General features: G+C 36.7%; 1 protein-coding gene across 1 annotated transcript in view; it reads left to right on the top strand.

Moving 5' to 3' along the window:
• The window catches only part of RYR2 (ryanodine receptor 2), a 727,453-nt gene that overhangs the window by 541,073 nt on the left and 159,318 nt on the right, over positions 1-27,062 (top strand). The window contains exons 45-56 of the mRNA XM_049108740.1: positions 1,879-2,014; positions 2,759-2,945; positions 4,812-4,917; positions 6,915-7,035; positions 12,042-12,211; positions 13,330-13,550; positions 14,827-14,917; positions 16,928-17,068; positions 18,077-18,240; positions 20,405-20,483; positions 22,649-22,738; positions 23,557-23,694. Coding sequence (XP_048964697.1) covers positions 1,879-2,014; positions 2,759-2,945; positions 4,812-4,917; positions 6,915-7,035; positions 12,042-12,211; positions 13,330-13,550; positions 14,827-14,917; positions 16,928-17,068; positions 18,077-18,240; positions 20,405-20,483; positions 22,649-22,738; positions 23,557-23,694 — 1,644 coding nt within the window. The remainder of the gene's footprint in view (positions 1-1,878; positions 2,015-2,758; positions 2,946-4,811; positions 4,918-6,914; positions 7,036-12,041; positions 12,212-13,329; positions 13,551-14,826; positions 14,918-16,927; positions 17,069-18,076; positions 18,241-20,404; positions 20,484-22,648; positions 22,739-23,556; positions 23,695-27,062) is intronic.

Here is a 27,062-nt window from a genome sequence, read left to right as displayed (position 1 = left end):
CTCAATCGAAACTAGAGTGTGTGTCCACACAGACGTGTATGTGAATGTAGTTAATACCATTAATTCATCTTAGCCAATAACTGAAGACAATTCAAATGTCTACCAACTGATGAATGAATAAGGAAATGTGGGCTCTTTCCATGTGCTGTGGAATGCTGTTATTATGCAGTAAGAAGGAAAGAAGATTGACATGGGCTACAATTTATTTTTTTTATTATTATTATTTTTTTAGATTTTATTTATTCACGAGAGAGAGAGAGAGAGAGAGGCAGAGATACAGGCAGAGGGAGAAGCAGGCTCCATGCTAGGAGCCTGACGCAGGACTTGATCCTGGGACTCCAGGATCGTGCCCTGGGCCAAAGGCAGGTGCCAAACCACTGAGCCACCCAGGGATCCCCTGGGCTACAATTTAAATGAATCTCAGAATCATTATTCTGAGTGAAAGAAGCCAGGCATGGAAAGATGCATACTGGATGATTGCATGTATAAATGTTCTAGAATACACAAGTGAATTTTTAGTGATACAAAGCAGATTGTTAAGGTTTTCACATGTAGGGAGGGATGGATGGGGCCTGAAGAGTGATGGAAATGTTCTGCATCTTGATTATGCTGTGTTTTACAAAAGTATAAATCTCTCAAAGCTCACTGAATTTATACTTTAATTTTTTGTTTGTTTTTTTAGAGAGAGAGTGCACATGTGCATGCACAAGTGGGGTTGGAGGGGCAGAGGGAAATGGAGAAAGAGAAAATCTTAAGCAGGCTCCACACTTAGCACAGAGCTCTTTGTGGGGCTCAATCTCACAACCCTAGGATCATGACCTCAGTCGAAATCAAGCATCAAATGCTCAACCGGCTGCATCACCAGGCACCCTGAATTTATACTTTAAATAGATGAGATTATTGTACATAAGTTATACTTAGATAAAATTGGTACAAAATATTTTTAGCTATATTACTTATTTCTTTTTCAAGCAGTTTAGCTTGAGCTGTGTGTAACTTGATTGATAAAGTGCTTGACTGACAATCTACTACCATTGATAATAGTTTAGGAATTTCTTTTAAAAGTGGATCAGTTATGAAATATTGTAAAGGATCAGCATTCATATAAAAACAATAATTTAAAAGGCAAAGATAAGCAGAAAATTTAACGTGTTACATTCAGTGATACTGAAAGGTAGTTAATAATATCCCCAATTTGTAGACAGTGGAATCCTGGCTCAAAATGATCTAGTAAGTAATGCAGGAAAGACTTGAACCCAAAGATATTTGAATTTAAGCTTAGTTTTCTCTGTTTCTGTAGGTTTTTTGTCAAATACACACTCCTCCCCATTAAATTGATAATATTATTTTGAAAGTAAATTCACTTTTCTAAAATATCACTATTTCTCAGGTGGGTCTTTCAATATCTCAGATGGGTTAAGGTTTTACACTGGTCAGAAGTCTTTAGACATTTTTGAAGTTTATGAAATATCATGATGTTTATATTGTGTGTTTTGTTTTTGTTTGTATATAAGGTCTACACCCACGGTGGGGCTCAGTCTCATGACACTGAGATCAAGCCAGCCAGGCACCCAAGTATCATGACATTTATAGATAAAAACTTAAAATTAAATGATATAAAACTTAGGAATATTTTTCTTTCATAGAGTTGATTCATGAATATTTTTATTATGATAGCACTTTGTTATGATTTGTAAATATTTCTTAACTCTAAGGTTTTAATACAGGGAGTTCATATGGATTGTTATGAGATTAAAAAGAACTTGCAAAACCACATGTATTTTAGACCATCCTTTGAGTGTATCCTTTATCATGTAGTGTTAGCATCTACTGACTTCTCACCCACCAGATAACTTTTGCTTATCATCTTGTTTGTAGGTAGTTCGATATTTGGCTGGGTGTGGACTGCAGAGCTGCCAGATGCTGGTGTCTAAGGGTTATCCAGACATTGGATGGAATCCAGTTGAAGGAGAGAGATATCTTGACTTTCTCAGATTTGCTGTCTTCTGTAATGGTAGGACTGGTTGCTTGGGATCTTTTTTGGTCATGATTAAAACTGTATAAAGATAGATACCTAAAAAATGATATATTCCAGCATTTTCATGAAGGAAGTAAATATTAGTAAGGAAATAGAATTTATAATTTTTAAAGATTCATTTATTTGAGAGAGAGAGAGCATGGGGAGGGGCAAATGGAGGGGGAGAGAGAATCCCAAGCAGTTTCCACACTGAAGTAGGAGCTGACATGGGGCTCAATTTCACAACCCTGAGATAATGACCTGAGCCAAAACCAAGAGTCAGTGCTTGACTGAGTCACTCAGGTAGCCCATGAAATGGAATATTTTATAATCAGTACTTTTTTAACAGTGATAATTTAATTTCTAATATTTGTTTTGATAGTGATGCTTTGCCTTTATTAAATTAAAATTTTTAGGCAGTACAAGTTCTTAAAGACTTTATAATTGGGTTCTAATAATAGGCTTATGGCTTAATTTCCTATAACAAATTAACAAAAGTGAATATTTTATACCTTTATAATGCTTTTCATTACTTTGAAAATTTTAAGTACAAAAGAAGGAGCTTACTGTGTTTGTGTATATAAAGCTAGTGCTTTGAATTGAATTTTAGCTTTATTAGTAACTATGTTCTTTGGTTTTAGTTATTTTCCTTTAAATATAAATGAATTAGTATAATATTTATTTGCTCAGAACGTCCACATCACCAGTGTTTGTTTATTTCTGTTCCTCATTTGATTTTAGGGGAGAGTGTGGAAGAGAATGCTAATGTTGTGGTGAGGTTGCTCATCAGGAGGCCCGAGTGTTTTGGTCCTGCTTTGAGAGGGGAAGGTGGGAATGGTCTGCTTGCAGCCATGGAGGAAGCCATAAAAATAGCTGAAGATCCTTCTCGAGATGGTCCCTCACCAACTAGCGGATCCAGCAAAACACTGTAGGTCAAATATCCACATTCTTAGGAGTAAATTATATTCCTTGACTTGAAATTTTACAAAACATGATTTGTATTCCATCAATTGCAGTATAATTTTCTGGTACTCATGATTTCTGCCCTTGAAAGTCAAATGCATCAGACTTGGAAGAATGAATGGGATTTGCTGCAAGAATAGGTTGAATGAAAAAAGAGGAAACCAAGGAAGATGGTGTGAATTTAGCAGAGTTTAGGTTGTAGGATGAAATGTATTTTGTGAATTTTTCCAGGATGCTATGGCAAAGTGTGTTACTACAGATGATGGCAGGTGAGCCTCTGAAATTGTAGTAGGGTTTAGTGGGAAGCTAGCTAGAATGAGTTTTCAAGATAGTAGTAAGAAAGTAAGACCTTTAGCATAGGTCTAGGAGACTTAACTAAACTGGTATGATAGTAAAGTCCAGAAATATGGATCTTGTCATTCTGAAGAGTAAAATGCTTGGTTAAGGTATTATGGCAAATAGAGGGATCCCTGGGTGGCGCAGCGGTTTGGCGCCTGCCTTTGGCCCAGGGCGCGATCCTGGAGACCCGAGATCGAATCCCACGTCGGGCTCCCGGTGCATGGAGCCTGCTTCTCCTTCTGCCTATGTCTCTGCCTCTCTCTCTCTCTCTCTCTGAGTGACTATCATAAATAAATAAAAATTTAAAAAAAAAAAAAAAAAGGTATTATGGCAAATAGAGCAGCCAGATAAGGCAGTAACGACTTTACGTTTCCCCACAGTATACATTACTAATACTTGATTACAGCAATTGACATAAGTCAATCCAGGTGTGTCACTTCAGTTTTTATCTGTGGAGGTGAATGTCCTACTGGCAGGTCACATACCTATACTGCTAACACCACTGGTAAAGACAGAATATAGGGCTTATTGGAGGCAAATTTCCATGCAGAGCAGTTCTGCACAGCGTCATTCTTCCATATATAGACTGGGCATAGATGATCTGTCTATGCCAAGGCTGGGCTGTTTCAGACTGGGAGTCCTCCAAGAGCTTGTTATGTTTGTCAGTTAGCTATACAGGGACTAGGGGGCCCTTAGTTTCTCTAAGTAGTGGAAAAACGTGTCAAAAGGTCTCTTGCCCAGGACCACAGCAGCGAGTGTGCACACAAGGGCCCTAGGAGCAGTATTGCATGCCAAGATGGTATTTTCAATAAGGCCTCACAATCACCCTGCAGAATGCTAAGCCCAGCTGAGTTACCAAAAGAAGAAAAATAATGGGCTCTTCCAAGGCCATCTCAGATTTGCCTCTTATTAGCAAGATAATGGAATCTCTATGTGTTTCTCACAGAGGTGGGGAGGGAGACATGTTGGATTATTTGGGAGTGGGTGGGTGAGGTAGAGAGGCTGGTAAATGGATAGGTAAGTAAATGATAATCACATTTGTGAAGTGCTTGCTCTCGGCAAAGCACTGTCCTGGGTGCCTTACATATGTTATCTTACAGGACAGATCTTTGTCACCTTTTCTCTAAATGTATTTACAAAAGTACTCTAAGCTTACCAAGTCTTTCCATTAGTTATTGTTCTTTGTTAAAGCAAAGGTTGGCTGCCTCAAGAAATAAGCAGAATCCATCACATTAGTAATTCTCTTCTTCCCCTTTTGAAGGAATCTGAATATCACACGTCCCACAAATATGTTCTTGGTGTCTGGTCTTTAAACTCATTTTTCTCTTAAAACTGTCAAAGTACAGATTAATCAAAGAGATGAAAAGTAGCAGAAGAGGCAGAATGAACTATGTTAGGGGTCCCTTTTTTCCACGAAGTATGCAATACATCTGAAATGTCACTTTATTATCCTGTTTTCTTTGCTTTTTGTTTCTTGGAAAATCTACGGAAGTGATACAGAAGAGGAGGAAGATGACACTATCCACATGGGGAATGCCATCATGACATTTTACTCGGCTTTGATTGACCTTTTGGGACGTTGTGCTCCTGAAATGCATGTAAGTACCTTCCTTACGTGGCCCAAGAGTGGCAATCCTGGCTGATCCATCTATGAGAAAAAATCCACAGTTGGCAAAGAGGATAATGGCATCCAAAACCAATCATCACCCTGCTCCATTAAAAATAATAGCTGCAGCCTAATTCCTGAACAAGTGTTTATTTAGTTGGAAATGCCTTGGCTATAAAAATTAGTAATGAGATTTCAGTACAATTCATTAATAGAATAGCCAGTTACTCATGTGTCTCTGAAACTCATATAACCTCCCCACACTTTAAGAAGCAAAGAACACATTTTTCCTATAAATTTCCCCTCCTCATTTAGTGTACGTAGAGAGCTAGCTTTCCTATTAAGAGTCATTGTTTTGGTGTATGGTATTTCTTCCCTGTGAGGGAGCTGCCATGTGCCTGCCACTGGTTGAGGGGACAGTGGGGGTTAGGGGCCATTATGGGGCAGGAAGCAGCTCTTCAGATTCTCTGGGTTGGTGTTTTCTACAATGTTTTGAGCAAGAAGAAATTAAAAGTTTCATGAACAGTACTTACTTTTACTCTGTAATCCATTCTGATATTTGTTACTTTATTTTATCCTACATTATTCTGCTTCATTCTATTATATTCCCTTTAAAAATGCAAGTTGGGGCTTATAATATTAGCTTCACGACCTGATAATGGGAGACAATACAGAGATTGAAACACAGTGAGTGGTGCTGGGGCAGAAGATGAACCTGCTTCTAAACCCATCTGTGTAAGAAGCCAGCAGGACCATTGCTTACAGATCACGTCTTTCTCCCTGCCCTTAGAATCTATGGGGGTGGGATCCCTGGGTGGCGCAGCGGTTTGGCGCCTGCCTTTGGCCCAGGGTGCGATCCTGGAAACCCAGGATCGAATCCCACGTCGGGCTCCCGGTGCATGGAGCCTGCTTCTCCCTCTGCCTGTGTCTCTGCCTCTCTCTCTCTCTCTCTCTGTGACTATCATAAAAAAAAATAATAATAATAATCTATGGGGGTTTGTGTGTTCTTGTGTGTGTGTGTGTGTGTGTGTGAGTGTGTGTGTGTATGTGTGCGCAGCGGTATCTTTTTCTCACAGCTGTAGGGTAATACCTTCATGTTTTCTTGACATAACCTTTCATTGTGAACAGAGAGGAATCACAGCATGGAGAAATGTCAGAATGTTAGCAAATGTAGAGCCTGATTTTGGTAAATGCTTAATTTGCCACTAATGAGATTTTCATTTTAGTAAATGGGAATAAATTATCAAACATTCGAATACTGGAAGTGATTACAGACAGAAAAACTTTATGCTCATAGCATTCATCCTTTTTCCCATTAAGGTGGAAGATCGAAAGAACAGGAAATTAGCTAATAAATAGTTTTTTATTCTGTTAAAGTGGGAGAAAAAAAAAAACGAAGTAATTCAATAAGTGAGTAATCATGGCACTTCTGAAATTTACTCATCTTCTGTAACTAGTGTTGAGTACCTCCTATGTGTGAGAAAGTATACTTGTGTTTCTCCCCTTGTGGGGAAGGAAGTAGATACCTGCCCTGGCTCTGGAAGCCTGCAGTCTGTTCCAGAGCCTTGACAGGTAAAATTCACAGTTTTCACAGGTACTTGGTTTGCCAGCAAAAGATCCATTAGAATTCCTGTTCACCATTTCCCTTCACATTATACACCCTTCCTTGGGAGAAATCTGTGTGGAATACAGATGGATATACAATTACATTTTCATCCCAAAGCAAGAAAGAAGCTGAACCAGTTGCAAATACTACTGTATATTCTGGGTCTAAAGATAATTTTTTCATAATGTCAGTAAAACGGTGGGCAAGTAATTATCTGTCTTTAAGCCCGAAACAACAATTTCTGTGAGAAGTCTAACTTTATACATATAATTAGCAGAAAAAGTATTTTAGATTTGGATTCCCATACTTCAGATTTTCTAAATAGAATTATAACATTGATTTCACAAAGTTTTTCTAATGCTCCTTTATTTTCCTTCCCATAGTTGATTCATGCTGGTAAGGGGGAAGCCATCAGAATCCGGTCAATTTTGAGATCCCTAATTCCCCTGGGAGATTTGGTGGGAGTAATCAGCATTGCTTTTCAGATGCCAACAATAGCCAAAGGTAAGGCCGGCTTCCATTCCTTGTGATTCAGTGGGGCGTTGGACTACATGATGTTTTAAATAATATTATCAGTATTCAGCATTTCCTCCCTACTCTCTCATGCAGCATAGTTACAGGGCTTAGGTTTTCTTTAAGAAAAGAAAAACAACTATAAAGTACATTTTTTTTCATTGAATTAAGAAAACTTCTATTCCCATATTCTTCTACACATATGTTGACAGTTTTATGTAAATGAAAAAAGATGCTATTTTTATAGAATATTTTTATGCCTATTGTTTTTAAACAGCTGTTTTCAATGAGATTTTAATTCTTATTTATGTGACGTTTCTGACAGTTTCTAGAGAAGAGGAAATATGTACCTCACCTGATTTATCTGATTTCTTTCCTACTGTTTCTGATCCTCATTCTTCTCTTTCTTGACTACGATTGCATTATTTTTATTTTTTTTAAGATTTTATTTATTTATTCATAAGAAACACAAAGGCAGAGACACAGGCAGAGGGAGAAGCAGGCTCCCAATGGGGAAACCAATGTAGGACTTGATCCCAAGACCCCAGGATCATGACCTGAGCCAAAAGCAGATGCTCAACCACTGAGCCACCCAGGTGCCCCCAGACTACAATTCCATTAATCACTCTTCTGGAGAGTTTTCATTATCATTTCCTTATGATACTTTTTTTCCTAAAAAAAGTATCATAGCTTTTGACTTCAAGATTAAAATATTCCTGGTATGTTGAAAGAAATGCTCTTTTCAATAGTAAGGAGAAAATTTTAAAAATACATACTTTTATCATTTTGATGAAATATTTATTGTCCTTTTATAAATATGTTATTTTGGTTTAGCAACTGCTTGTGATTAGTTTTTTTTTATTTATTTGTTTTTCAAGATTTTATTTATTTGAGAGAGAGAGAGATAGTGGGGAGGAGGGCCAGAGGAGAGAGAGAGTGAGCGAGAGAATCCCAGACTCCACACTGACCCTGGAATCCGACACAGGGCTTAATCCCACAACCCTGAGATCATGACCAGAGATGAAACCAAGAGTTGGACTTTTTTTTTTTTTAAGAGTCGGACATTTAACCAACTGAGCTACTCAGGTACCCTGATTAGTTTTTATTATTTACTCAAAAGCATGGAAAATAAAGCCATAACCTGTTCTCCACATGAGTGCCCAGCAACTGTAGCATCCTCACCTTACCTTGGCAAAGGAGGGAGGGCTCAGGCAGCACTGAGTGAAGTGCAGATGCTGTACTGTCTAGGTGGCAGGCAGTCTGGGTTTACACCCACACCATCCCCTGCAGCACCCCAAGCTGCAGCAGAAATGGAAAATGGTGTAGGTATGAGGCCCAGTCCCTGTTGGTGGTTCACTCTCTGCCTCCCATAGAAAAAAAGGGGCACCTGGGTGGCTCAGTGATTGAGCCCTCAGCTCAGGTCGTGATCGCGGGGTCCTGGGATCGAGTCTTGCATCAGGCTCCCTGCAAGGAGCCCATTTCTCCCTCTGCCTGTGTCTCTGTCTCTCTGGTCTCTCATGAATAAATAAATAAATAAATAACATCTTTTTAAAAAAAGAAAAAAAGATTTAAGACACCCAAAGGATAGTTAGATTATAAATTATACTTTAGTGTTCCTTTTTCTGGCTTCAGTTTTGTTCAGTTTTCAATAGTTTATGGGATAGTGTTTCTCTAACATTTTTATATAAACTTCTAATTTTAGAAGAAAATGCAGTTAGGTAGAAGATGCATGTCATAATCATTATCTTGCATCAGTCATGCCCCAGAGAGGATTAGCTGTTATTACCTGAAGTCTAGAGTGAAGGGACCACTGTCTAATTGAAGCTGACTTACGCTTCCTCTGATCATGAGGAAGTAACGTTTCATACGTGCCCAGCTCACAAACCCGAATCTTCCAGGTGACATAAACAGCCATAGTAGTGGGACCTTCATTATGATTTTAGAGACAGCTGAAACTGGAAAACTGTCCCATGGTTTTTGCCTTCCCCCCCTTGAGCATTTTCTTCTTCTAGTCTGCATACAAGAAGATCATCTTGTGTGCCGTTGATTTACTTAAGTAACATGTCTTTTCTTTTCCCTATGTTCTGAGCCACAAATTTGACACTGTCAGGAAAAAGATAAGAATTATACCAGTGATATACAGATTAGGAAATTAAGAAGCACTACATTTTAAGGTAAAATTAGTAATAATGAAGAACAAAGAGCATGGGTAATAAGAGAATCCAGATGTCTCATTGAGAATTGCCCCAAAGTCTCTGTATGTCTCCTAATTCCAATTATCTGCGTTTACCAGCCTTCAAGATTTTTCAAGTTGATTTCTTCCCTCTTTCACTTACTAGTGCTATAATCATATTAGTTTGTGATGTTTTTCTTCATGAATATGCACTATCTTGTCTACCTTGGGATTTAAAGGATTTGTATATATGTGAACTATCACAATAACAATGAAGGTTAATTTTTAAAAACCCAGTCCATTGGTTATTACTCAATTTCTATACTTTTCTTTTACCACTTTCCTTTTATGGAAAATGGAGACAGAAAATTATATGTTTTTATTTTGCTGTGGCGTGCATTAAAATTAACTTTAAAACTTAAATCGATAATTTTGTGTATGTTCCAGTGACAAGTCAGTGGGTTCTTTAAACATTTCCAGTTATCAGTAATAACTGTTACTGTATGTGCTATATTTCGTATGTGAAGTTTGCCTCTTTCTCCCTTAGTGATAGCTGAGGCCTTTCTCAAAATCTTTTATCATACTTATTTTAGAACTATAGTGTGACCCAGAATAATAATGAAAGTAAGAGGGGTTAATAAAACTCGAGGGGCCAGCACACAGTCTCAAAGGTAGGTCAATGTTCTGTTCCTGCCATACTTGGCCCCTGCAGGTTTGGACAGAATGTCTGAGGTGGTAACTGCAGGCAGATGAATATTGCAGGTACCACAGGGTAAGGCCAGTGCACCTGGCCCTCCTCCTTCCAGTCCAAAAACCAGTAGTCTGACAGGAGGCAGTTCCTCGGCTTTTTTGTCTCATCTGTTGGAGGAGATAGTGCACAGATAAAACAGTAGCTGTAGCAAATTGATGAGTCTTGAGTCCTAGGTATATGGAACTGTAACATTCCTTAAAGCAAATATCTGCTTGAATGACTGTTTAAAACACAAATTTTATATTAGGACCAATGGGTTGCTTTCCATTTCCTTAGGCATGACTATATATATATTTTTTAAGATTTTTAAAAATTTATTCACTTGAGAGAGAGAGAGAGAGAGTGAGCAAGAGCACAAGTTGCAGGGGGCAGGGCAGAGAGAACGGACTCCCTGCTGAGCAGGGAGTAGACACAGGGCTTAGTCCCAGGACCCCCTGGGATCATGACCTGAGCAAAGGCAGACTCTTAACTGACTGGGCCACCCAGGTGCTTCTGGCACAACTGTATATTAAAATAATAGAATCTTTCAAATTTAAATTCGCTAATACTGTGATTTTTAGTAGAATTAAACTGGAATTTTAAGTAGATTTTTGATTAAAAAGTAGAGCCTACTGATTTAATAGTAAGGCTTAAATCAGCTTTGTTTGGGTTTAAAATATGATTTTCCTTGGTTTAAATCTAACTTTGCCAATTACTAGGTGTACAACCCTGAGAGCGTTACTTAACTTCCCTGATGGTCAGTTGTCATCTGTTAAATGTAGCTAAGAAAACCAACCTCACAATGTGCTTTTGAAAAGTATAGGATATCATCTCTTTAATATTCCTAGCATAGTGCCTGAAAACAGCACAAATAAGAGCTATTATTCGCTTTATTTTAATTATAGGAAGAAGAGTAGTAGATATACTGGATATTATTATAATTTAATAACAAATGGAAGCTATTTGGTATTAGCCTTTAATATAATTCTCTTAAAATATTGTTACTTGTTTATTTTCACAAGTCAGATGTGAAATTCATTTCTTAATTGTGAACGAAAACAAAAAGTTGTGACTTTTTTCAGGATGATTGTGGTCATATATCCTCAATATTAAAGATTCTGTGATAGTATTTTAGACTCTTACCATGTGTTATCAGTAGCACTATGTTATTTGACATAATTATCACATAGTCAAAGAGGAAAAAATCTGCCCTCCAATATTTTAAATTGGTACATAATCCCTAAATTCCTTGTATCAGTGGTTTTCAACCTGTGAATCTATGGAATTCTAGTAAAAAATTCACTCATCCATATAGGCATCAAATATTGACTATTAATAGAAAAAAATAATATGGCTCAAATATGTTTTAAACGTTGTTAAATGCCATTATGATTTTTTTAAAAGATTTTATTTATTTATTCATGAGAGACAGAGAGAGAGAGAGAGAGAGAGAGAGAGAGAGAGAGAGAGAGAGGCAGAGGGAGAAGCAGGCTCCATGCAGGGAGCCGGACGTGGGACTTGATCCCAGGTCTCCAGGATCAGGCCCTGGGCTGAAGGCAGCGCTAAACCACTGAGCCACCCGGCCTGCCCAATGCCATTATGATTAATGAAACATTTCATTTGAAAGTCCAACTGATTCATAGAGTTGTTTCATCATTTTGTAGTTGTCTAAGCCATAAATATGTAAATGAACCACGAACTCCATCACATGGGAGTATGTGAGTTTCATTAGTGTTTAAAAGAGGCTCTCATTTTTGAAAAGAATGAAAACTTTATAGGTTGACTTTTTATAGGGTTTACTGCTAGTTTCACAATATTGATTTTGGATGCCTTTTTGTTTCCTTCTCATTATCTAGCCTAATGCCATATCTTTGATCATACATGTGGTTAGCAAGTGGATGCCCAAATCACAGTTCAAATGACCTTGAATTAAAATTGCACTGTCATAATTCCTCAGCCAATTCCCAGCACTTGCTTGTGGGTAGTAGAAGGACAAAAACCATTCAACAGATAACTTGACTTAAACCTTGAGAAGGTTAGAGAGAAGCCATTTGTCATCTGTCCATTAACAACATGTCACCTTCTCTCTTTTAGATGGGAATGTGGTGGAGCCTGACATGTCTGCGGGGTTTTGCCCAGATCACAAGGCAGCCATGGTTTTGTTCCTTGACAGGGTCTATGGGATTGAGGTTCAAGATTTCCTCCTCCATCTTCTTGAGGTTGGCTTTCTGCCAGATCTCCGGGCTGCTGCTTCTTTAGATACGGTAATGATTTGAACAATTGACATCATCAGCTTTTGGCTCTTTATTCCCTGACTTATGATATTCTCCATAGATATATTAATCATTTATTTATTGTCACTGGATGTTTATTGAGTACCTATTTTTAGGCAGGCACTGAGTACACAAAATAAAATACACTGAGTCTTAAGGAATTCCCTGAATAGTGGAGAAAACTTGCAACCTCAGGAGTAAGATAAGGATTCTGATTGGCTACTATGGAATGCAATTGGTTTATATAACCCTAATTTGGGAGGTCACAGTGGTTCCTTTTAACCTCCAAATTGGCCTAAACAATTATGCTTCTCGATGAAAGCATGTACAGTGTTCAGAAGGTTTGATAGACCTTGTTGAGTTGTACTAATTATAATATCATCCTAGTGTCTTTATTTTTAAATCACAGATAAGGCTGAAATATCTTCTGGCAGTGGCCCACATCAAGAATCTGTCATTACTGGTGTAAATATTTTACTGCTCGTTCGAAGGAACGAGCTGAAACTCTAAATGTTATTTCAGTCGTTATAATACTGCCTTTTTATCTCTAGATGGGTCTTTTTGATTCCAGAGGAAATCAGTTCTTGAGTTGATAATAGCTCTTTTGTGAAAGTTAGGAGAAGAGAATCATTAAAATACACTGAAATTTCTTTTTTCTTTGTTGGGTGTATTCACATGAAATTCTGAACCTAAATGAGATAGTTGATAACATAATAAAACAGTCAGCCTTTGGCTATTGATTCTGATGGACATGAGCTAAAATATACATATATATAACTCACATTCTTGGGTATCATTAGCGTTATCATCTCACATCCATCCTACCATTGAATTCTTATTACAGAATGTGAGCCTCGGGGGCTTCTTGAGACAGAGATATCACTATAGCTATCACTTCATTTTTATCTGTTTGTGAGCAATTGTAAGTTGATTGTGAGCAATTGTAAGTTGATTGTTTCTAGTGGTGAAAAATCATATGACCCACATTTAAAGATATAACTGAGGAGTACATCTTTATTTTTCATATTTTGTCATTTTCTAGAGAATGAAATTCCATGTTGTCTACTGCCAAGCGTGAATTACCTTCTACTCTCACAATTCCTTTTTAGGCTGCTTTGAGTGCTACAGACATGGCCCTGGCCCTCAATCGTTACCTTTGCACAGCTGTGTTGCCTTTGTTAACAAGATGTGCCCCTCTTTTTGCTGGCACAGAGCACCACGCTTCCCTCATTGACTCATTACTTCACACTGTGTACAGACTTTCTAAGGGCTGCTCTCTTACCAAAGCTCAGCGGGATTCCATAGAAGTTTGTTTACTCTCTATTTGTGGGTAAGTGGGAAACTAAAGCTGCTTCTTCTTTAAGAAAGAGAATTTACTATATGGCCCTTGACAAATTGTTACGAATTTTGGAAAAAAATTTCTGTACCAAAAAATTAATTCATTTTAGATAGTCCCTTGTACCGGAGGTTGGAGCCCAGGAGTGTTCCTCCTGGCTTCTTTAGGGTATTTGGTCATTGGATAGACTGATGGACCAGTTGTACTCTTCTGGATTTTGGCGGGTAGGATAACTGTGTGGGGAGTCCCTGGCCACTTTCATGTAAGATTAGTGGATTCTCCCTTTTTTACTATGTGTGATGATTTTAACTCCTCTTCTAGAAGAGAAATGAAAAAAAGAGACTTACTAAATATAAAAAATGATGCAGTGTACTATTAGAGCATTACTTGTGAATGTCAATCATGAAGGCTATTTCTCCATCCTGGAAAACCACTTCCTATAGGCAGAAGTATTCAGATGTCTTACTCTGAAAGCCAGAACATACTTTCTCCCACTGGAGTTCTGACAGCTAAAGTGACAGTGTCAAGCTCCTGGTTGGGGTAATGGCTCCCTTTAATTGCGAGAGCCAGTGAAGGTGTGTGGCCTGGCAGAGCACTGGTGAAGGAATGTTTTCACTCGTAGCGATGTATGTGGGATATAGAAGCCACATGGGACTGAAGAAGTTGAAAAATTAGAGGGTTATGTCTCTAACTCTTTTGATCCTAAAATTCTGTAAAATGGAACCAAAATAACTATCTCACAGAATTTATCTACATATTAAACGAATGAAGCATTCAAGATGACCTGACAATAGATGTTCACTGTGTGTTAGTTTTCTTTTCCTTCCTCCTCTGGCAAAGTTTCCGTCTCAGACTTTTTATTCCTCCCTCCTGTTTAGAGATATAACATTGTTTTTGCTTCTAATTCAGTCACTGGAGACCCTTCTCAGCCAGTGGAGTGAAGGAAGAAGCACATACTATAATTACTGGAGCAAGGGTCTCAGGAAACCGTGGGGTCTGCCATTGTGAGTGGCTGAGAAGTGAAGGGGAAAATAGGAACATCTGTAACAAATGAGGAGTGATCCTCGGATCTAGGGGATAGAGATGGGTTGGAAAGGTAATCTTTTATACAATTGTGTAGTGGTGGATTAACCTTTGGATAGGGGGTACCTAATTATCACCATCAGAAGAGAAGTGTAGGTATAGGTTCTCAGAGTAGATAATTCAGTCTAATGAATTATTTCCTTAAAGACATTTCCCTTCATTATTAAAATGAATTTTGTTCCCCCAGCCAATTGAGACCTTCTATGATGCAGCACTTACTCCGAAGATTAGTATTTGATGTCCCATTATTAAATGAACATGCAAAAATGCCCCTTAAGGTAAGTATAAGAAATGTCTGTAGTTATTTGATTACTGGGTCCTCTGACTTTTCTTCTCTTAGAATATATACAGCTCTTAGAAACGCCATACTTGATTTTCAATGCTGGAAAGTTTCTTTCACTTACTGAAAATGGGCTTATAAATTTGAGAAATGTGTACATCACAATAATATAAAATCTCATATAAGTGCTAAGATTTGAGTTTCTGTAGGTGAATGGAAATGGAAATCAATGGAGAAAATGGGAAACAGGGAAAACATGAGCCAAGGTATTCTTACGGTTGGAAAACATGTAGTAGATGTGGCCTGAAATGTTAGTAATCTCAAAGGATAAAGAGCAGGCTTTCAAAACAATGTTTTCTAAGTTGGTAATCACATGACAGTTTTCAAATGTTAACATCATAGGGTTCAAAGATAACCTCCCTGTCTATGCAGTTACAGTTTGTCACCAGGTATAGAAGAATCACTAATATTTTCTCTGCCCAGCTTCATTATTCTATTCATGAATGGTTGGGTCTCATGCTGTCTTACTGTCTTGAGAATATTTTTCTGTCATCTAATATCTCAATCCAGACTTAGGATTTGAATATTTGATGTGTCCTAATACATCTACTAGTGTATTCTGTGAGTGGAAGTCATAGGTATGTAATAGACTGTTTTATGGGGACCCCCTCTGCACTATCATCTTGTAAGCCTCATTGTTCCTCATGGTCATCCAGTAACAGTACTGAAAAAAAGAACTTTGAGATATAAATAGTCAATTTTTTGAGCTGCTGTTACTCTAAGCATCCCTAGATATTTAGCAAATACAGCCTTTCTCATTCATTTTGGTTTAATAAAATTAGATAAATTAATATATGATGCAAAATAAATGATATCCTTGCCGAAAATCCCATTTTTACATTTTTTCTAGGAGAGGCCTTGCCATACAAAATCTTCTTCATACAAATGAGCTGGAAGGTATCTGAAAAAAGAGATAGCATTACTTTTTATAATAAATTCATTTATGTTGTAGATATTTCCAAGTTAATCCAAACACATTAGATCTCAATATTTCATCATTTGAGATTTCTAAATAGTGTGTGTGTTTGTGTGTGTGTGTGTTTTATAATTGAGGAGGAGACCAAACTAGAAGCATTTCACTAGTATAGTTTGTTTTAATAACAACAATTCTTTTCACTCTATCTTCCTCCTTAGTTATGGAAAAGAGAGTCCAAAAATGTATAGTTGATTCATAAAAATCATTTTTTTAATTCAGCAAGTAGTTGTGAATACTTATTAGTTTATAGATCAAAAATGAACTACAAAAGAGCTTACTGGATAATTGGAAGATTCTATCCTTGTCTTTAAACTTACGGTTTAGTCCTAAACAAACAAAATGTACATAGATGAAAATTTAAGAAGCAACACAGACACTCGGCAAGGTAATAAATTGAACCTATAACCATCAAAGAAAGATAGGTAAAGAAAGGACTGAAATGCATTAGTTTGGGAAGTTTAATTAGAGATTTAAGTTCTGGAGCAAAAAATGTGTGGTAATTAAGGATTGGCAAAAAGGAAGCAAAAATATTCAGATGTAGATTTCCCCTAGAATTTACATTTCAGGTGCTGTATCCTAGAGATACTTATCTGTGCTTTTAGGTCACCTTGACGTCAATCCTTGCATTAAGTGCAGATGTGCATATTCAGGGGTCATGATTCATTAAACTGAGTAGCAGCTAACATAGGACTCAGGGAGACATCAATAACCAAACAACCTCATAAAGAATGCTGTTGAAGATGGACTTCTGTGTTACATTGGGCATTGGTTCCTCATGCTGTGATCAGTGTTAAATTTTAAAGTGGCATGATATATAAGGTAATAATATTCTCCAGAGGAATTCATAGGGGATTGAGCAGATTTGTTTCAGCTAACCTTATTACATGGCACTTGAATGTCAAATGGGAGGAAATGGGAAAAATCTAAAAGGTATCTTTCACTCATTGCCTTTGTAATTGTTTTCTCACATAGCTGCTGACAAATCATTATGAAAGATGCTGGAAATATTACTGCCTGCCTGGAGGGTGGGGGAACTTTGGAGCTGCCTCAGAAGAAGAGCTTCATTTATCGAGAAAGTTGTTTTGGGGCATTTTTGACGCCCTATCTCAAAAGGTGATTTAAGATTTTGTGGACTTTGTGTGATAAAATCATTTAAAAGCCATAAATATCACTAGTGGAATATTATTTTTATTCATTAAGACTTAAATAGTTCTTTTTCCTTTTTCAAATGTCTAACAAATGTTGAGAATACTTCTGCTTAAAATATTAGTCAAAATCCGTGTGAATTCCCAGATAGACAATATTAGACACCTGGAGCAGGATATCCAGAAGTGTGCTATGTAATAGAGTTAAGTTCATCCATGATGGCAGGTGGAAGGAAGCTACATCTTGAGGCTTTTTGTCACTGAATTATCTTTGGTAAACTGAGAGTCTTAAAATAATATGTAGAAGGCAGTTTTAGAAGTATTTACAACATTAACTTAAAACTAAAGGTTTAAAGTGAGATTTTTTAAATAATTTTTTTATTTAAAAAATCTATAAATACAAATGTATTTATGTAATTAATATATAAATACCTCTTCCCAGAATTTTGATTGTGCATATTCCCAGAATTTCTTTATCGGTTTAGAATTTCATTTTCATACTTTTGTGATACCATACAGATCAGTTAAAATTTCTTACTCCGTGAAATATTCCTTTATGTATTTTTCAAGTATAGTCTTTCTCATATGGTATAGCAATATTCTATAATTATGCTATCCACTGACTGAAATTATGTTTATGTTCTAAAGAACTGTTATACATTTAGAATATTCAGGTTTATTTCATAAAATATTGGAGAAAAACTTTTAGAGAAGCAAAGATTTTATTCTTCTTAAGGGGCAACTGCAGTAAATCTGACTTCAGCCTGTCTCCTATTTGATGGGATTTCAGTCTGTATGTTCCATTTGCTAGAGAAACAATCTGCAAGGCAATTTTAAGTTAGCCTAGGGTAACTCTGAGTTTTTCTTTAAACATCTTGCCAGCCACAATAATCATTTTGACAACTTTTGCTCAATAGTAATACAGATTTTTTTGTTTTGTTTTGTTTATTTGTTTGGTTCTTCATTCTTTTCCCAGAAATATGAGCAAGAACTTTTCAAACTGGCACTGCCTTGCCTGAGTGCAGTTGCGGGAGCTTTGCCTCCAGACTACATGGAGTCAAATTATGTCAGTATGATGGAAAAACAGTCATCAATGGATTCTGAAGGGAACTTTAACCCACAACCTGTTGATACCTCAAAGTATGGACTCTTTCTATTGCAGCAGATTTTTATTGTAAATGATGTGTGAAGTCTGAAATTGAATAAGGTACTAAAGTGAACTTTCTCTAATCCATGCCCCCTTTGAATTGGTATCCTTTTGATAGGGGTCCCTTTACTTGACGAAATGATAGTAGTACTAATGATGATACAATTATCAGAAGTAGATAAGATGTATCTTCTAGGATACTCAACATAACCCAGATTCTCTGTACGTAACCACATGATAATATTTACAATAATGAGAATCAAGAAAATATATCAGCTATATTTTTAGTTGAAAATCTACCCTACATGTTTATTAATAATTGCAATAACGTCTGTGTATCATCTTTGACTGAGAGTGATACCAGCGTGCAGGGCAAAGCTGTTCCTGTGATCCTCCGGGAGGCAGTCCACCATCACTACATCTCAGCAAAGCCTAGGGGTAGTGACTGATGTTCAGCATCATAAAGCATAACACGAGATGCCAGGGAATATCAAGTGAGAATATTTGTGGAAACTTTAGCATGCAGTTAGAATGCAGTGTGACCACCTCAGCCCCAGATAAAATGTTACTTAACATTATAAAACTTCTTACTCGTACTTACTTGCGGAAATTGTTTTACAAGTGGGATGTCTCAGAACTTCAGGTGTTTGGGAGTCTCAGCATTTTTGTTGTTGCTTTCTTTGAGTAGGACCATGGTTTCCCATTTGAGAGGAAAGCTGACTCTTCATGCTACATTCCCTTATTGGTTCCATGGGGACTTCGCCAGATCAGTAGTTAGCAGGGTAGTCGCTTGGTAGCTACCATGCACAGCATCTGAATTTGCTTGGGAGTTCAACTTTTAGGCTTGTGGGTGGCCCCTCAGCTGGTTTAACTTCCATAACAGATCAAAATTTCAACCCAAGTGCTATGCCATTAGTTTGATAATGCCTTAAATTTGCATGTTTGGTATTTGATGACAGTCCTGTGAGAAAAGACTCTACCCCCCAGTATTTGGCTTATGTGATTGCTCCTTTGTATCTCTTCCAATGTAAGTAAATCAAAATATCACATGTTCAGTTCCTACATGGGTAAGTTTGTGGTTTGCTAACATACAATATAATCTAGGATTTTCAAATAACATCGGAACATATCATGGTCTTGGTGTTTATTAATTAAATCTATTTAATTAACAACTTTTGGGCATGTATATTCATTTACGTAGGCTTGCCTCTTTGGGGAATTCTTACCAGATTAGGTTTCCTAGTGATATCAATCACTTCTATATCTTTGTGATTTTTACATATTGTTTTTTAAGTATGTTTGTGTCCTGTAGTTCAATCACTGATTGATAACATTGTTGAAAAAAGAAAAGTAAACCATCTCATTATGCTAGGTTTTATTTAGAATTCACTTCTCAGTGTTAATTGTGTTAATAAGTTATATGCATGAATGAATGGAATTATATGTATGTATTTAATTTTCCACTCATCGATGTATTTACCATTCCCAAGTCCCATATTTACCATTAGACTTGGTCATTACTTGCATACACTCAAAATCTGTTCAAGAGATCAGATATTAATGAAATATGAAAGGAATCAAAAATAAATATTATCAAGATCACAAGGCAAGATTACTTTTCATTATGGCCCATATTAATAACAGAATGTTATATGTGGATTGTGAAATTTAAAATCATTAACACATCACTAGTCATATGACATTAATTTAAAATTTTAGTACATTTTAAAAAATGTAACCAGATTTCAGCCATCTTTACCCACTTATAGTTGTTGCAGATGAGACAAGTCAAAAAGGGAGAATTACTTCAAAGAATGATTATGGAAGAGAAGTATGTCTTTAAGTTCATGGAGTCTAACTGTATCTTAATTCAGGCCTAACCTTTTTTTTTTTTTATTATTGTCCTGATCTTTGAATATATTTTAATTCATATTATATATAAAGTATGAATTAATATAATATGAGCAGATAGAACATTAATGGCTTGACTTTTATATTGCTCCTATGCTGTGGAAAAGTAATACCTTATTAAGATAACTTTTTAACAGTTATGCATCAAGTGGGATTTAAGCAATCATAATCTGTGAGAAAATTATTGGTATGATTTCTTATAAGTCCTATAAAAACCAAGCTTTTTTTTCTTTATTTTTCTCATAGTATAACAATTCCTGAGAAGTTGGAATACTTCATTAACAAATATGCGGAACATTCTCATGACAAATGGTCAATGGACAAGGTAAAAGTCAGAGTATCACATTCTAATTCTGTACTGAGTGTACCTGATGATTGGTCACTGCTCAAATATATCTGACCATGACGGTTTTCTACTTTAAAGTGAAAGCTGTGTCTAGATTAGGAAAGAACATTTAATTACGATTTGCTGATGTAGTATTTAGTTAGCTGTGCCATTAACACATATGTAATGCACATGGAAATAGGGATATTTGTCATAGGGGGGTACCTGGGTGGCTTGATTGAGGGTCCAAATCTTGTTTTCAGCTCAGGTCACAATCTCAGGGTCTTGGGATGGAGCTGTCAGTCTGGCTCTGTGTTCAGTGAGAGGAGTCTGCTTAAGGATTCTCTCCCTCTGCTCCTCCCTCCACTTGCGCACTTACACTCTGTCTCAAATAAATAAAATCTTAAAAAAAAGAGTATTTGTTCATAAGAACCACAGTTTTAGGAACAAAAATTCTATTAAATTATAAATATAGTTTTTAAACACATATTGTTTGTGAGAATACAAAGTAATAATCATCAGGGGCTGTAGGGAAAAGTGATTCTGGGTCAGAATTTTTTTCTTTTAAGGATTTTATGTATTTATTTCAGAGAGAGAGCACACAAGCCTGAGCAGGAAGGGGGATGGGCGAAAGAGAGAGACAGACTTTCCGCTGAGCAGGGAGCCCAATGTGAGGCTTAACCCCAGGATCTTGGGATCATGACCTGAGCTGAAGACAGACACTTAACTGACTGAGCCACCCAGATGCCCTGGGTCAGAAATCTTTTAAAGAAACTTTGACTTTATATATAATTTTATATTAGATAAAACCATGAAAATTTTTAATTGGAATTTAGTGATTGTTTACATCTTCCATTCTTCTGTTGTATGTCTTACTAAGTAGATCTGTAGGTCACTAAAAATAAATCACGTGGCAAGATGACACGTTTGTATTGTCAAAAAAAACATGCAAGGAAATGAGCTAAGTAACACATGTCCTACATACCATGAAATTCTCTAAAAGAAAGCTTGTGGCTCAACATTATGTTGAGCCTGGTTAAACTGAGAGATGATGGCTGTGAAGATTTGTCAGAGAAATTGAGCTGAGGGCACAGGAATCTATGATAAGCACGTACTGTTGCTGAAGTGAAAGTCAAACATCACAGGTTCTGAGGTGTTCAAGATTGTAGAGCAGTTCCGTATCATCCTGTTAGACTTACTATTCAATTTCAGTTCTTGCCTTAGCCAATCAATTTTTCTCTTAAGAAACCTTTTTGGTTTGATAAATATGTGGCTCTTTGTTCAGTAATTTACTTCCAAGGTGTGTTTGTTTTATATAAAGTTTCTCAGGTACTAAGCCAGTGGTGATAGAGAGGAAATGTCCGAGAAGGCTGTCCTGAGCCATTGCAATCCAGTTACTCAAATTCTATAGGCAAACACGAGAGGAGATAGGGAAGTGGTGATGAGTATACAGTATGTACGTGGGCAAAATAATGTGTGTCAAACATGTTAAGAGATCATTGAATACTGGGGTGGACAAAACAGGGAGCATTATTCACAGAAACTTCCACATAAAGCAGAATAATCCAGTTTTCCTGTTTGAAAAGAACATTTATGGGCAGCCCAGGTAGCTCAGCAGTTTAATGCTGCCTTCAGTCCAGGGTCTGATCCTGGAGATCAGAGTCCGACATCAGGCTCCCTGCATGGAGCCTGCTTCTCCTTCTGCCTGTGTCTCTGCCCCTCTCCCTCTCTCTCTCTCTCTCACACACACAAATAAATAAATAAAATTTTTTAAAAAAGAGCATTTAGAAAAACATTTAAAAATAATAAAAAAAGCATCTCATATAAAGGGTCCCAAGATGTGCTAGAATGAGTATCATGGGGGCCATGCCTCCTGTGGACTGCTCCTGGGGAGAGTACTTATTATGACATGGTCAAGACTTGGATCTATTTAAGGAAGACTAGGTGTGTTTAATCTTTGGATAAAAAGAATTGCTCTCGGTGATTACTCAAAATAATATTAGTTAGAATGGAAATAATTATATTGACTTATGTTGGGTTGAATTCAAACCTTAATCGTGTCTTGGTTTATTGTAGATTGATTGTACCAAATAGACTTACACACATGCATACCTACACTCTCAACAATCAATCCATGTAAAATAATTTTGATGATTTTTTTTAAGTTGGCAAATGGATGGATTTATGGAGAAATATATTCAGACTCATCTAAAGTTCAGCCATTAATGAAGCCATATAAACTATTATCTGAAAAGGTGAGGTTTCTTTTTTTTTTTCCTTTGGTTATATAATTTTAATGTATTTTGGGGTTTTCTTGATTATATAATTTCTTATTAAAATGTCTTCTTTATATGTGTATGCTTTAAAAAAAAAAACTTTACTTAAAGGTCCCATTTTTTATCTTTTGTCTTTTTTTCTCTATTCCCACTTTCTACCAGTATTAATTGGTTATTCTCTCCTTAATAGTTTTCCATCCCTTACTGATTTTTATTCCTCCCCAATATATATATAAGGACTTTAGAAAATGTTCTTATCATGCTTATGAGTTTCCTGATGAGGGATAATGAAGTAATATTTACAATGATTATTATTTACAAATATTCATGTTTTTTACTCTGGGGGAAATCAGTATCTTGACAGATGAAGTGAAAAGCACTTTTTTGGCTTAGTGCTCACAGAGGAAGATTTATTCTTTTTTATTTATCCTCTAAAAATTTTTTTAGGAAGAATTATCCTTGTCTGTTTATTCAGAGGGTAGAAAGACCTTCACACACATCATACAATGTGGCACTGTTTCTCCTTTTTATTTTCTATCTAAAGTATCAGAAACTAGGAAACTCAAGAAAGTTAACCTCCTTGCAGTAGTGAGCTGAGATCCTTCTTAACAGCATTAGTCAAACTAGATCTCAGCTCATACTCTGCTATTCAGAAATTTTACTTTACTTTTGTCATTTTTAAATAAACAATGCCAATATTTTTTTCTTTAAATGAAGGCAGCCTATTTCAGATTTTTAATTTTCATTCAGATTCATAATACGCACCCCCCTTTCTTCCTCTTTATTTTTGTTGCTAGGAAAAAGAAATTTATCGCTGGCCAATCAAAGAGTCTCTAAAAACCATGCTTGCGTGGGGTTGGAGAATTGAGAGAACACGGGAAGGAGACAGCATGGCCCTCTATAACCGGACTCGTCGCATTTCTCAGACAAGCCAGGTAAGAAGCACACTGGTGAATCCACAGCTTGTTCTTTTATTTAAGTAGCAGGTTCTCCAAAGCAAATAATTTGAAAATTCTGAAGAATAGTGTAATGTTCAGGAGAAGAAAAACCATGTTCCTTTTTCTTTAAGTGAGGTTAAGTCTGAGTTAAAATGGTAGTTCATATATCAGGTAGTGCTTTTCCTGGTTAGTATACAAAGGAGTGCCCAATGGTGAGGTCTTGAAGTTTAATTAATGAAGCATTACCTACAATTAGATTGTCTAAAAGACCTTTCTACTCCTTTCCAGTAAGCACTTGAGCTTGGTTCTTAGGGAGCAATAGGGTGATCAGACAGTAGTAATCCTGATCTAGAACCCACATGAATGGTCCATACAAGTGAGCTTGAGCACCTGTCCACTTGCAAAGGGAATATATGCAACCAGATAGCCAGAGCAGGAATTCAGGGCATGCCTTGCTAGTGGGTCATGTCAAGCAGGCTGGGTCAGCCTAGCAAGGTGCTGGCTTTGGGGACTTCACTGTTCAATGTGGCATATGAGGCACTGTCTCGGCCTGAAGAATCTAGAGTTCAAGGTGGGAAGCAAATTCCAGCTATTACCCGTGGCCCTTTCCTCTCTGGAGGAGATGGAGCCAAACCAATCACTTCCCCTTTCCAGATTGCTAGGGTCCTTGTATTCAGTTCATACAAAATATTATGTGTATTATGGCCATTTTAAAAACAAAGAAAAGAAAGGTATTCAAAGCCTGTGTTTCCCATGTATCGTATTTGAAATAGATTAAGTCCTAATTCAGGTATGTTTTATATTAAATTCTCTTAAGAAACTATCATGTGGATGGAAGCTATGAAAGCATATATTACCTTTTTATCACATATGTAGATATTTTTCATTAGATTGCATTTTGTTTTAATCTGTTTCAACAGATACTGAACACAAGCTCTCTACTAGAAAGTAGGAATACAAAGATGATAAGATTCAGTTCTAAGTCTGAAGATCCAGTTTGGTGTTGGAGACAGGCACGCTAGACCTCCTTCACCCTAGAGTTAGTAAGAATTAGACCAGTGGTGTGTACAAGGTGCTACAGAGGGCACGGGATGCAATAATTCCTTTTTTTCCTGTAAATTGGATAGAAGATTTTTAAAAATTACCATCCAATGGAGGTGATATAAGCTGTGTCAGGAAAAGTATGGAGGATTCTCCCACTGCTCTTAAGAGCAAAGTTGTGTTCCTCAATTTAAAATTGTATGTCTTTTATTTCTTTCCTCTCTTTCTTACTCCCTGCTTAGCTCTTAATATGGCTCCCACTGTGCTCTACACTCTCAATACATTCTGTAAACTGATACTCATAGAACCATCTCATAGGTCTAACTGATCTTTAGAGGAACACATGTGATGTATAATGTACATTGTGAAATCTTCTACGTGATTTCAATGTGCTACAGGCACAGTGTGTAGATGAAAAAGGAAGGTTCTGGAGGTAGACCACCACTCTCTAGAAGTGTGCCATTAGGCATGTTACTTGATCTGTGTGCCTCAGTAAATGTTAACTCTTTTTTTTTTTTAAAGTAAATGTTAACACTTATTGTTACTCTTATTATTTAAATATGTTCGATACCAGAGAGCATTTCATGGTAAATGTGATTGAATCTGTACTGCTTTGACCTCTAATAGTGAAGAAAGAATATTTCTCTCAGTATCAGAAATACAGAGCTAAATCCAACCAATGCCACAAATATATTTATAGTCCTTATCACTACTTTCACTCAAATGTTTAAGCATAAACCAACGTTACTCAAAGTGTTAAAATATATTACTTCTTAATTACAAATCTTCACTTTTATTCTCTTTTTCAGATATAATCTTGCCAGACTTTTTAATGTCTTATCTTCTCCCCGTTACTGATTTCCCATGTGATTATAAAGATATTTTCTATTATGTAAGAAACTCTTTTGAATAAATTCAGGAACATTTTTTTTTATCATCAGTTTATAGTAAGGAATATAAATGCGTGGACTGGGGACACTTGTTGACATGATGTTGGAGCCTAATATTCTCCGCTTCCTTTCACATGGAGCTCAGCTCTCCCTATGCCAGGCAGAAGTGGCCTGTATTTAACTCAAGGAGATCTGCACAGTCTGGGTAGTTGAAATCCTGGCCTCAACACTGAGTAGCTACATGAGCTCAGCAAACTGGGCTCTCTGCTGGGAAGCTAGGAAGAGAGTGGTGGAGGCGGGGGGAGGGCAGGTCTCAGGAGCCAAATCACAGAGAACATTGGGGGCTATTTTAAGAAATTCAGTAAGTTCTTTGGATTCACGCAGAATTACTTTTAAAACTTGATGCTGCCATTTACTATTTACCCAATATACTATATGACTTTCAAAATCGTTCTTTTGAAACTTTTTTTCTCATTTTAAGATGATGAAAAGTAACATCTACTGTTAGTTGTTCTAGAGAACAAATAAGATAATCTCTATGTCTTGCACATAACCATGTACATTGTGGTGGTTCTTATTGTTAATAAGACTAGAGTTTATTAATTAATGTCTGAGTCCCTAGTTGAGAAATGGTGCACGTTTCAGTTCACTTGAAATGATCAAAGCCCTGGCCCATTTTCTGATTTCTGTGAAGGAGAGAAACAGGTAATGAAAAATATAAGTGGAGTCTGTTCCTGACCAAACAGATACCAACTTCATATTCTTTAAACCAGCCTCAATAACTTAACTGAAAGCTAAAAGGATTTAAATTTCAGTTATATAAGGAATATGGTCTCAAGGGATATTAAATAGTGAGAATTCTACTTTAGGAACAAATAAAATTATTGATATCAGCTCTATTTTACTCATTTGTTCAATTTACAGAGTCTAATGCTGGTTTTTATCAGTTTTAAGACATACATTTGCCATTGTGATCTGTGAGATTAGGAATCATTTTATCATCATGGAGTTGATGAAATATGGCTTATGCTACAGGAATATTAAGATGAGTAAGAGTCAGCCCATGCCCACAGATTTATCCTGTATAGCAGAAAAATTTAGAGAATAACAAACATTTTGGAAATACATTTCTGACAGCAGAATGGGGAATGAACTGGAGAAGGGGGAGATTGAAGACAGAGAGGCAGATTCCTTGGGAGGATACTATAGACATCCCAGGAAATAAAACAGAAGTATTAACTATCTGAATTAGAGCAAAGATAGTGGAAATGGAGAGGATTGGATATATCCCAGTGATATTTTTGAAGGAGAAAAGACAGAATTTTGATTGTGAATGAGAAAGAGTAATCAAAGGTGATAAGCATGGATACGGGCTGGACTGCCAGGTAGGTGGTTATGTTACCTAAGGTAGGGAGCACAGCAGTGCTTGGAGAT

This window comes from Canis lupus, chromosome 4 (genome assembly GCF_003254725.2).
Source record: "Canis lupus dingo isolate Sandy chromosome 4, ASM325472v2, whole genome shotgun sequence".
NCBI lineage: Eukaryota > Metazoa > Chordata > Mammalia > Carnivora > Canidae > Canis > Canis lupus.
This window is presented reverse-complemented; position numbering and strand designations above follow the sequence as displayed.